General features: G+C 44.5%; 1 protein-coding gene across 1 annotated transcript in view; it reads left to right on the top strand.

Moving 5' to 3' along the window:
• LOC130482464 (probable E3 ubiquitin-protein ligase HERC6) overlaps positions 1 to 10,379 on the top strand; it is a 35,400-nt gene extending 25,021 nt beyond the window's left edge. Inside the window, exons 16-23 of the mRNA XM_056855189.1 lie at positions 514 to 684; positions 2,191 to 2,337; positions 4,201 to 4,367; positions 5,656 to 5,722; positions 7,121 to 7,191; positions 8,598 to 8,781; positions 8,895 to 8,997; positions 10,168 to 10,379. Of these exons, the coding sequence (XP_056711167.1) occupies positions 514 to 684; positions 2,191 to 2,337; positions 4,201 to 4,367; positions 5,656 to 5,722; positions 7,121 to 7,191; positions 8,598 to 8,781; positions 8,895 to 8,997; positions 10,168 to 10,379 (1,122 nt within the window). The remainder of the gene's footprint in view (positions 1 to 513; positions 685 to 2,190; positions 2,338 to 4,200; positions 4,368 to 5,655; positions 5,723 to 7,120; positions 7,192 to 8,597; positions 8,782 to 8,894; positions 8,998 to 10,167) is intronic.
• The last annotated feature ends 1,844 nt before the right edge of the window (positions 10,380 to 12,223 follow it).

Genomic DNA, 12,223 nt, shown 5'->3' on the forward strand with positions numbered 1-12,223 from the left:
TGGATGAGAACCAAGGGTGCCCACTCCACAGTCAGAGAGCCAGCGTGGTGTGGTAATTAAGAGCGGTGGTTTGGAGCAGTGGACTCTGATCTGGAGAACCGGGTTGGTTTCCCACACTCCTACACATGAAGCCAGCTGGGTGACCTTGGGCTACTCACAGCTCTATCAGCCCCACTTACCTCACAGGATGTCTGCTGTGGGGAGGGGAAGGGAAGGTGATTGTAAGCCAGGTTGATTCTTCCTTAAGTGGTAGAGAAAGTCGGCATATAAAAACCAGCTCTGCTTCTTCTTCATACCCTGGAGCAGCAGATATCCCAAGAGGTGGGTGGGTGCTGTACGCCTGCCCCCCTCCTGAGCAGGGGTCCCCCAGGGATGGGTGGGATCTTGACAGATGTCCCACTGAGCACAGCTGCAGAGACAAGCCCCCCCCCCAAAAAAAATTATACTTGATAGACTCTTAAGTGACTGAAATACTAGATAAATAACTCCTTTTTCCTTTTATTTTTCCTCTAGACCACAAAGGCAGCAGCCCAGCACATATTAGTCTGCAATCAAATGAACAGAGTTGGTGAATATCCCAAACTGCCTGTCTTTCCCTTGCGGGTACAACGCCGTAACCTTGTAGAAGACACTTTGAACAAACTGAGTCAAGTGGAAGACGCCTCCCTTAAAATGCAATTGTTGGTGAGTTGGCATTGGGCAGCATTGTTGCTCATCTCTTGGAAATGCTGTCCACAGTTGGATCCAGAGTGGGCCACATGTGACTGCAGGCTCACCTGTAGGTTGTGAAGGAGTTCAAATGCAAAGCTGCAGAGCTGGACTATCAGCTTACGCTAGCCAGAACCTGACATCTTGCCGCTGTCGGTCAGTTTCTGTACTCTGATCTCCTCTGCTTTAAAAATGGCCCTGTAGAAGGACTCAGTAAAGGACTTCAGTGTGCAAGACCTGAGCAAGGCTGTCAATTATGGGACATTTTGGAGGTCGTTAATTTGTAAGGCCGCCATAAATTGGAAGCGACTTGATGGCACATAACACACCCCGAATGCTCTTGACATTTCTAAATGTTTCCTTTTTATAAACGTTTACATCACTCTTCCAAGAAGTACAGAAAGCAGGGAGGAGCCAAATAAGATGCAACCTGCTATAGAATCCACGAAGCAATGCCAATGTAGTAACATCTTAGAACTCCACTGATTCCTATCATACAAAACGAATCTACAACTACCTGATGGGCCAGTTTGGCCCAAGGGCTTGTCAGGAAAGAGTCTTGGATGGGACACCACCAGGGAAGACTCTTTAGAGGAAGACAATGGCAAATCACGTTCGCTTCTCCCTTGCCTTGAAAGTCTCTTGCTGGGGTCATCATACGTCTTGGATGGGAGACCTCCAAGGAAGGGTTAGTTGCCCATTCGTGTGGAAGCATAAAACAGATGAGGAAGCTTTGCAGGTATATATATTGTTACCCTGCAGTTAGTGTGGATCTATACAGGATAAGTGTTTAATTCATATATTTTTATATTTTTAATTCACTTATTTTTTTCAGAACACAACGTACCTACAGTCATAAAGATTTTTAGAAAGTCATGTACATTTGTAGTCTGGAACTGTGGTTGTTTTGACCACTGAAGCAGGCCATTTGGCCAAAATGCGTTTGGTCAAAGTCTAATTCTGTGATTGTATGTCCATTTGTGTGGTTTGGTGGGCTATTGTAGGGCCTTGTATATGTTATTTATTTTAGCCTGTAATAAATATATACATATTTTGTGCTGATATAACCTTTACATCTTTGGCCTTGAATGTTGATTTTTTTCTTGACCTTTGGGTATTTAATTTTGTCAGGAAAGAATTCTGTTCCCTCCCTCACATACACCCACACGAGTAGTTTATGGGGTCTGGGCGGCTTTGCACCCAAACACCTGGCCCATAAACAGCATGGCCTTAATGGACGGGGATTTCCACTGACATTATACCACTTCATATAAAAGGCCTTTTCCTGCACACTGGCAGGCCCTAAACTCACCCACCCCAGTCCAGGGTTCTTGAGGAGGAAGGGGACCCTAATGACTATGGGCAGATTCCAGTGAAAAATGTTATTTGCTCTGTTCTTTTCCTCACATTCTCCAAGGTCACTACTGTTATGTTGTTGGGTTTTTTAAATCTCTGTGTTGTTGGTTTTGTTCTTTTTTGCAGATTCAGTTTGAAGGAGAGGTGGATCGACCTGAAGCCGGAGGGATTTTGTTCGAATACTTTTTGTATGTGTTTGATGAGATGGTCCAGCCGGATTATGGGATGTTTATGTACTGTGAGAAGAATTCTCCTTTGTGGTTTCCATCTAGGGTAAGCTTTTGCTTCAGAGATGCTTCTAGGCACAAGGAGGGGATGCAGAATGGCACCTGCGCTCCCTGCCTATCATGCTTTCTCAGCCTAGCCTACCCCATATGGTTGTTGTGAAGATAAATTAAGACAGGGAAAACTATATATATTGCCACGAGTGCCTTGGAGGGAGGACAGGGCACAATGTGATGGATAAATGGATAAAGTGTTGTGGTGTTGCTGTCTGGCTTTAAAACTTTATTTAGGCTGCAGCCTACAAGAACTTGGGCTTACCTAATTTAAATTTTAGATATGATGGTGTACGTATTAGAATACTATCTTTTCTACCTTGTAATTTTCTTCCCCCTGGCCTAATTGAAGCTCCTAAAACGAGATCATGGGGGAAGGGGGGTCATTCTGAATAAGTTTGTTCTGTTTCACAGAGAAGGGCTTAAATCTGGTAGCCATTTTCTTTCCCTCAGCCTTGTGAATATGATGAGGCAAATATTTGGAGACATCTACGTAAGTTAGGGCATCTGATTTCCTGTCTTGTTTCAGTGCTCAAAGGTAGCTGCTTTCACACCTGGAATTTCTGTTTCTCTTGAGCAAAATGTTACTGAACGTATAGGGGCAGCTGAATGCACTGAAACTTGTGCATTTGGCCACTGATACTTTCTAGATCCTCTGAAGAGAAGCTTGTGCAGAGAAACTGGTCCAGGGATGTAGCAGCATCTACGGCCTTCCCAGTTTACATGTCCAAAGTGCCCTTTACAAGATGAGCCAGTGGCTGCGCATGAAAGTTACTAGACCTTTGGCTTATGGTGCTGCTTGAGAAATCAGGGTGGTCTTCTGAGTTAGAAAGTTGGACTAGGATCTGGGAGACATGGGTACAGGTTCCTACTCTGCCATGGAAGCTTGCAAGGTGACTTAGGGCCAGTTGCATACCCTCAGTCTAACCTACCTCACACGATTCTTCGGAGGATAAACTGGGGAAGAGAGAATGATCCATGTGACCCTGGGCTCTTTAGAAGGAGGATGGGATTTTTACAAGTACTGATGTGTCAGACTGTAGTTCATTGATGGTCAAGCACATACTTTGGGAGTGTAGCCACATTAGTCTGCAATAGAAAAAACGAGAGTTGAGCCCAATAGCACCTTAGAGACCAGCAAGATTTTCAGGGTATGAGCTTTCGAGAGTCAAAGCTCCCTTCATCAGATTTACAAATAGAAGGTGCAGAAATCTGTCTCTGGCTCAAAGCTCTCAGGGTAGCAAAAAAGGCGAAAAACCCTTATCGGGGGACTTTTGGGGGACTTAGAAAGCTGTTGCCGAACACAGCTGGTGATAGTGGGCAAGACGTACAAGCAGTATGCCAGTAGTACAAGAGAACACTATACGTTAGCCACATCCAAAACTGCTCCTTATTGCCATTTATTTATTGTCAAACATTTATACCCCATTTTATCTCTTCTAAAAAACAACTAACAAAACAGCTAAAGCTTCAGAGTCACAAAAACATCATAACCATCCGGCAGCAAGTTAAAAACAATCCACAATTAAAATGCACAATTAAATACAAGCCACAACGCTAGAAGCCCATGCACATAGGTAAAAATGCAGCCAAATCTGCCCAAACAGCTCACCTACCACCCAGTGCCCACAGGAACAAAACCATCTTAAAGACCTTGGTGAATGCAGCAGATGAAGCTGCCCTCCGCATCCATTTTGATAGGCCATTCCAGAAGAAGGGATGTACCCGAAAGAATGCCCTGACCTAGCTGTGTTCATATAGACAGTCCTAGGCAAGGGTCCCAACAGGAAAAAGCTAGCTGAGGAATGCAACTGGCTCATCGGAGTATACCATGACCTCGTGATCTCTTTAATTGCAGCCTTCAGCCGAGATGAAAAAGTATTACCTCTTTGGGATCCTCTACGGGATGTCCCTCTTCAATAGGGTCATTGTCTATGTACCTTTTCCACTTGCTGTCTTTAAAAAACTGTTGGGCAAGAAGCCCTCCCTCGATGACCTGAAAGAACTGAGCCCAGTCTTGGGAAAGTAAGTGGCTTAAATTTTATCAGTCGGTATTTGTATATCTCTAGCCGTGTATTTCTTGTGGTGGTGCACGTTCAAATTTTGCTGCAGATTCTACCTAGATGTTGTTTTAAAAAATGTAACCTTTCAGATAAATGCTAAAGGGTGTTCCAAATTCAACCAGAAATTGACTCAGTCTGCAAACCCGATGGAGCCACACAATGTAACAGCCTGATGGAGAGCCCTGAACATCACAGATTCTCAAGTCTTAGCATTCACTTAGCTTTTTTTTTTTTTTAAAAAGCCTGTTGATTTTCTAGACTATTTATTATTTATTTATTGACACTTATATTCTGCCCTGTCCACCCCCACAGGGCTCAGGGCAGCTCACAAAATAAGTATAACACAAGTGATTTAAAACTATTAAAGACCAGAACTATAAATATACTTAACGGCATCTAAAACAACATGATGGCACTTAATAAAACAACACTGCAGCCCCCCGAGATTATGTAATCTCAAAGTAAAATAAAAATCATACAAACCGGGGGGAGGGGTAATAATAACTGTCAAAGACCCAGACAGTAATCTGGGGGGCTAACAGGGTGGAGAGACTGGGTGGCGAGCAATAAAGATGACCACAGCAGAGGTGGTCCCATACTCCAGGTCGGCATATGGCCATATAAACTGGCGCCGTCGTCAACTATAAGCCTGGTGGAACATCTCTGTCTGGCAGGCCTTTCATGGCCTGGGTCTCGCTAAGTTGCCTGTAGATGAACGAAGGGTTCTTTGAGGGGCATGTTGGAGAAGGCAGTCCCCAAGGTACCAAGTTCCCAGACCATTTAGGGCTTTAAAAGTAAGTACTAACACCTTGAACCTGATCCAGAAAACAACTGGGAGCACTGGTTGTGTACGTGCTTCTATACAGGGTCCTCATGAGGACCCGTGCAATGGCATTCTGAACCAGACTAAACTTCTCTCCCTTCGAAATGTAATGCATTTTGCCTTGCATGAGAAAAAAGAAATCAGAGTCTGCACTGCCTACCTACCGCTGTTCCCTGTCACCGTTAACATCTGCTTTTCTGCACACAAGTGGCAGCTGTCAGAGCCCAGCTTCCAAGTGCCATGTTTTGGAATGAAATATGGCGGCCGGGTTACCAACAGCTGCTGTGAGCAGTGAAGGTTGGTGTGAGACCTCCAGTGCAATGGATGGGGGTGGGCTGGCCCCCCACACCATTTAATACCCTTGCTCAATGTTATGCGGCAGTTCCTTAGAAAACGTTTTTCTGCTTGTTTTGTTTTTGTTAATAAGGAGTTTGCAGGCAGTTCTTGATTATGAACAGGATGATATGGAAGCAAACCTTCAGCTGTGTTACAATGTGAGTATCTCCAGAAGTTTGGCGTGCCTCTTACACTGGCACCATGCACCTGCACTTGGTAATGTTTCAGAATTGCTCATCTTTTTGTGTAAACAGCAGCCGACCAGCTACTAATATGCATTTGGTCCCATTGGCTTAAGCTGTTTCTGTTCCTTAGCTTGCTATATGTATCAGCGTGGTGTAGTGATTAGGAGTGGCAGAGACTAATCAGGAGAACTGGGTTGGTTTCCCCACTCCTCCACATGAAGCCTGCTGGGTGACCTTGGGCTAGTCACAGTTCTCTCCGAACTCTCTCAGCCCCACCTGCCTCACAAGATGTTGACGGGGGAACGTAGCAGTTATCCAGAACACACCACCAGAACTCCTTGGCTTTGTAGAAAACAGTGTGCGTTTATTTTGTACAGTGCACAGATAAAAACAACCATCACGTACACTTACTCCACTATATTTCCCCAACACAGAGTAATTGTCATACAGACTTATATACAGTACTGCACCAGATACCAATTAGGCCACCTGTAGACCTGTCCACAGTATTGCATCAGCCTACTGCCTAAATCTGGTTTGCTGCAGTTCACTCTGGGACCTGCAAGGCTCTTGCTGCCTCTTGCATCAGCTTTGATGTCCCTGATCTGACAGCCCTTTGACAACTGTCTCTGTTAAACTTATTTTGAGCAACTTGTATCTCTGACAGATGTCTGTTGTGGGTAGACTAGAGAAAGGGAAGGAGATCGCAAGCTAATTTGATTCTCCTTAAAAGGTAGAGAAAATTGGCTTATAAAAACCAACTCTTCTTCTTCTAATGGTGATGGTCTTACCTTTCAGAGATGGGGTGGGGATGTGATCACACTCTTCAAAATATCTGTAAGACTGTCACATGGAAGTAGGCAAAGGCTTGTTCTCCTGTGCTCCAAAGGACAAGAGTAGATATAATGGGTATGTTATCAGATGGCAGGTTTCAACTTGAACATTAAGGAGAATCTTCTTAACAGTAACAACATACCTATTGGATGTTACCTATTGGGTGAGAGGGCTTTCCGTCACTAGAGGCTAGGTCTTCAAGTAAAACCTGAAGAGTCACCTACAAGAGGTGTTCTAGGTTTGGATACCCTACATAGACCCCGGGGGCTGGACTAGATGGACCAGATTTGAGCTTTACATTTTGTTGGCTTGGTTTTCACAGAGGTAGATCCTACCATCTTTTCTGCTTGCTCAATCGGTATCCCCCTCCTCACTGCAGCCTCTGTGATCTGCATGGCTTTTTTTTTTTTTTTGTCCAGGCAGGTCCCGCGATCCCTGACAGCTTTTTTCAGGGATCAAAAAGGGGTTCCTCCTCTCCCTTCCACTAGCAGAAAAGCCAGTAGGATTCAAACAGTCAACTTTTACATTGATTTTCAGATATCCTGGGACAATATGGATGTAGATTTGATTCCAAATGGCAGATCAGTAGCTGTGACCAAAGCAAACAAGTATGTATATGATTTCCTTATTTTTTGCCTTGCAGTTCTCCTACTCCCAAGGGCTCCTGGTAGAAATTTAATGAATAAATGACTGGAAGGAAGCCTAGTCTAAAGATAAACCAGATTCCTGTAGCACAGTGGTTCCCAACCTTTTCAGGCCACTGCCCCCTTGGTTCCACAAACTCAACCCCAGCGCCCCCTACCCTATCCAATTACACCTCTAGCACCCCCCCCTGCTGCCCCCTTGCCTCTTAGTGCTCCCCTAGGTAATCCCATCGCCCTCCAGGGGGTGGTACTGCCCACTTTGGGAACCACTGCTGTAGCACTATGACACATTTTTATTCTAGCAGATGTATTTGGGGGTGGGGTAGGGGCCTCATTTGGCAGTTGTCTACCAGATCAGAATCCACTTCATGCATCTGATGAACTTGACTGTAGTCCGTAGGTTGGATCCAACCAGGTTTTCACTCAGTCATGTCCAATTCCCCTCCTTACTTCAATTGCCCTCCCTCATAACTTTTTTTCCATATGGGTCTTATGATTCCCAGCAATAGCCTTTTTTTGTGGTCAGAGAAGACCCCCTTCCTTCCTGTTTCGCCTGTAGAAAAGCTAGTTGGTCCCAACTTCACGAAACCTTGTGTAGTTCCTTAAAGGCTAACAAGACCCTTATTCATTTTTTGCTGCAACGAACAGACGTGGCTACTCTTTAGACATTATTACCACTCTAAAGAGTAAGCATATATTGTAATGGATAGATCACCGGTCCTGAGTTGAAAACCAGGGTCTGCGGATAATGTCTAATGGGTGACCTTGATCCGAGTCACTCCCATTGTATGTACCTACCTCACAGGATTGTAATGATTATCATGTGCAGTTCTCTCCCTGAGAGCTCCACGGTGGAAACAGACATTGGCTACTATGGTTCCAGTACTATTTGGGGAACAGGTTAATTACAGACTTCATGTAATGTATATGTTCAATCAGAAATGCTTTGGTATAACGCCCCTCTATGGTTATTGTGAGAGCCAGCATGGCATAGTGGTTAAGAGTGGCGGGAGTCTAATCTGGAGAACCGGGTTCGATTCCCCACTCTTCCACATGAAGCCTGCTAGGTGACCTCAAACCACCTCTGAACATCTCTTGTCTTGAAAACTCCATGGGCTCGCCATGAGTCGGCTGCGACTTGACGGCACTTTACACACATGATTATTTGTTTCAGTTAGTACAAAGCTGATCAACAGTTGAGCTCCCTAGCACTGTGACTTTTCTGAGAGGTACTGACTGATTTTCAGAAGTTTGAGTTTTTGTTTAAGAAACGAGACTGTGTTTCTCAGAAACCCGCTGTGGTAGCCACTCTATCTTGAGAGGTAAATGACATGTCACTATTATGATGATTTCTCTTTACTCCTTCAAAGGAAGGACTTTGTCAGCAGATACGTGGATTATATCTTCAACAAATCCGTGGAAGGAGTTTTCGACGAATTCAAGAGGGGCTTTTTTAAAGTCCTGGACAAACAGGTCATTGGCTTCTTCGAGCCCCAGGAGCTGATCGAGGTGGCAATTGGGAATGCAAATTATGACTGGGACATGTATGAAAAGGTTGGTGGAGAGAGGGATGCAGACACCACCTTGACTAGGCTCATTCATTTTTGCATCTCCCAAGTTTCACTCACACATCTTTCTCATGTTTCCCCACCTCCCTTCTTTTCAAGAATGCTATATACTGGGGAATCTACAGTCCGACTCACCCTACCGTAAGGTTCTTCTGGCAGGTTTTCCATGAGCTAACTTTGGCTGACAAAAAAGGCTTTCTATGTAAGTATTAATAAGGTGTTTTGTTTTTTTAAATCTTGCCATTCCTCCCAAGTGTTCAGGGCGGTATACATGGTTCTCCTGCCCCATTTTATGTTTACACCCTACCTCACAGGGTTTGATTTCCTGCTCTTCCACATGACCAGCAGACTCTAATTAATCTGGAGAACCGGGTTGGTTTCCCCACTCCTCCACATGAAGCCTACTGGGTGAACTTGGGCTAGTCACAGTTCTCTCAGAGCTCTCTCAGCCCCACCTGCCTCACAGGGTGTCTGTTGGGGGGGGGAAGGGACATGGTGGGAGAAGGGAAGGGGATTGTAAGCCACTTTGCGACTCCTTACGGTAGAGAAAAGCAGGCTATAAAAACCAACTCTTCTTCATCATCGTCTTTTTGTTTGTTTATTTGTTTTTAAAACTTCTATCCCACTCTCTATCCCAGCAAAGGCCTCGCTGAGAGCAGCAAACAGCCATTAAAACATCCTACAATAGTTGATATACAAAAAGAATTTACCATCTAAAGCCATCAATCTCTAACACTGAAATCCAATTGGTGCCCATTCATTGGCACACAGGTCCTCAGCCACCCTGGGGGAGAACAGTCAGGGTCCCCAATCAAATTAACCCAGATGCAGTGAGGGAAGGGGAAGGGAGGCAAGCTATTATGGAAACCGTCGCTGTCCTTAACCATAGGCCTGGCAGAACATCTGTCTTACAGGCCCTGCAGAACTGCATCAGATCCCACAGGGCCCTGGTCTCACTGGATAAAGAATTTCACCAGGCCAGGGCCAAAAAAGCATGCAGAAGGTCCCAGGTTCAATCCCAGGCATCTCCAGTTAAAGGGACTAGGCAAGTAGGTGATGTGAAACACTTTGGCCTGAGACCCGGGAGAGCCACTGCCGGTCTGAGTAGACAATACTGACTTGATGGACCAAGTGTCTGATTCAGTATAAGGCAGCTTCATGTGTTCTTCCTCTTCTCCTTTTTCTTCTAAATTTCACTGGGGAAAGTGGGGGGGGATTGGAAAAAGTCATGCTTCATTCATACATTTTTGTTAGTACAGATAATGTGGTTTGTGGGCCGCTGGGGCGAAGGTACTCTCAACACTTGGAACTGTCCAAATATTTTCTGATTTGGTTTATGAGTATCTCCTAATCTGTGTCCTCCTCCTTTTAGTGTTTGTCTCAGGAAACGATCGGGTCCCTATAATGGGAATGGAGTCCTTGAAGCTAACTATTCACTCGCATAAGGCACTTTCAGAAGATCATATCCCTGAGGCCCAGACCTGCTTCCAACTTCTACTTCTGCCTCCTTATTCCACAATAGAGAAACTAAAGGAGAAACTTCTCCAGGCGATTGAGAACAATCGGGGCTTTGGCAAACAGTGAAATTGCTCATTCAACAACAGTAACTTGGATAGGAGCTTGAGAGTGAAACTTTGGTAGTGGGATCGTCTTTCTTTAATTATTGAGAAATTTAAGGAAATCTGTTAAATCTATTGATTATCAGTGATTTTCCCGATTGCAATGTTCCCGAAGCAATGTTTTTTCTTAGCTGTAGCCTGTTTTACGATATACACTAGTAATTAAACAATTCCAGTTTGCACCCAACAGGTTCTCGGTGGCCTTTTTCTTTGGTATAGGCACCCTTCATTCACTAGGTTATTTCTGAGAATCCAGACAATATTCTTCCAAACAGTTGCATTCCTAGGTGTTCCCTGTTGTCATACCTTTTTAAAAAAGGAATTGTTTTGAGGTTGTTTTTACAACTTCATTGCAGAAGCACCACAGATTTCAGGTGTGAAGTTTATAGTCTCACTTGGGGTGCTTCAACATGGTGATGATTCTCTGCGTAGATCTCATTGCTGCTGTTAATGTAGAGGCCTTTGCAGGGGCAATGGAGTGTCTACCCGGAAATTTGCTCTGCCTTTTTTTTTTTTGCCTCGGCCTCCCCATGGTTGCCATTTCCTCCCTGTACCTTCCAGGGGGCTTTTCTCGGGCTTAAAAAAATCATGAATAGCTAGATTGTTATAGCATTGTAATGTCGTAATCATTTGTTGCAACAGTGTACTAGTTTCCAGCTTTCATTTTTTAAAGTAACTTTCCATCCATTTTTGTTGCAGAGGCAGAAGGGGAAATGCACAGCCTGCACCTTTTCCATTCTGTGTCTGAAAAGGGGAGAGACTTATTCTTTTTAAAAAAATGGAAACTGAGAACTAGTACACTGTTGCAATAGATCAGTATAGCACTGTAATATTATACCAATCTAGCTATTACTGATTTTTTAAAAAAAGCTTGAAAGGCAGCCCTCCAATGGCACGGGTAGGAATGACTGTGTGGGCTGGAATATGACATTCATGGGGGTGATACCTATAAAAACATATGCTTTCCATACACAGTGACCAAAAGTGCTTTGTGAAGTTTCCAAAAATATCATACCAAATGAGGTTTGGGAAAGGTTGCAGCAATACAAAGAAGTAGGACAGATAGAGTACAATGTCATGTGGATGCTCTTGAAAACAGCACTGTTGTAAGGAGGCCAATGTGGAGTACATTCATGTGGAAACCACCCTGGTTTTGGAGTATAGTTTTCATTGTGGTTGGTGAGTGATGTGAGATCCTGCTTTCCATTATCTGCTTACCTGTCCTGCTGCCATCATCAGATCTTGGAAGCTAAGCGAGGTTGGCCCTGCTTAGCATTTGGATGGGAGACTACCAAGGAAAGCCAGGGTCGCCATGCGGAGGCAGGCATTGGCAAACCACCTCTGAACATCTCTTGCCTTGAAAATCCCATGGGGTAGCCATAAATCAGCGGTGACTTGATGGCAGAAAAATCCCTGACCTGGATGGCCCAGGCTAGCCTGATCTCATCCAATCTAGGAAGCTAAACAGAGTTGGCCCTGCTTAATACTTGGTTGGGAGACCATCCAGGAAGTCCAGGATCATTAGGCAGAGGCAGGCAATGGAAAACCACCACCGAACGTCTCTTGCCTTGAAAACCTTATGCGCTTAAGTCAGCTGTGACTGAGGGTACTTCCCTCCACCAAATCCAATACTTTTGATTTAAACCAACTTTACACAACCCAGTGTTCAAGCTTTCTAGTGCTCCAAAGCTCTACAGTTAGGGTTGCCAACCTCCAGGTAGTGGCTGGAGTTCTCCCACTATTACAACTGATCTCCAGTTGACAGAGATCAGTTCTGGAGAAAATGGCTGCTTTGGCAATTGGACTCTA

This window comes from Euleptes europaea, chromosome 9 (genome assembly GCF_029931775.1).
Source record: "Euleptes europaea isolate rEulEur1 chromosome 9, rEulEur1.hap1, whole genome shotgun sequence".
NCBI lineage: Eukaryota > Metazoa > Chordata > Lepidosauria > Squamata > Sphaerodactylidae > Euleptes > Euleptes europaea.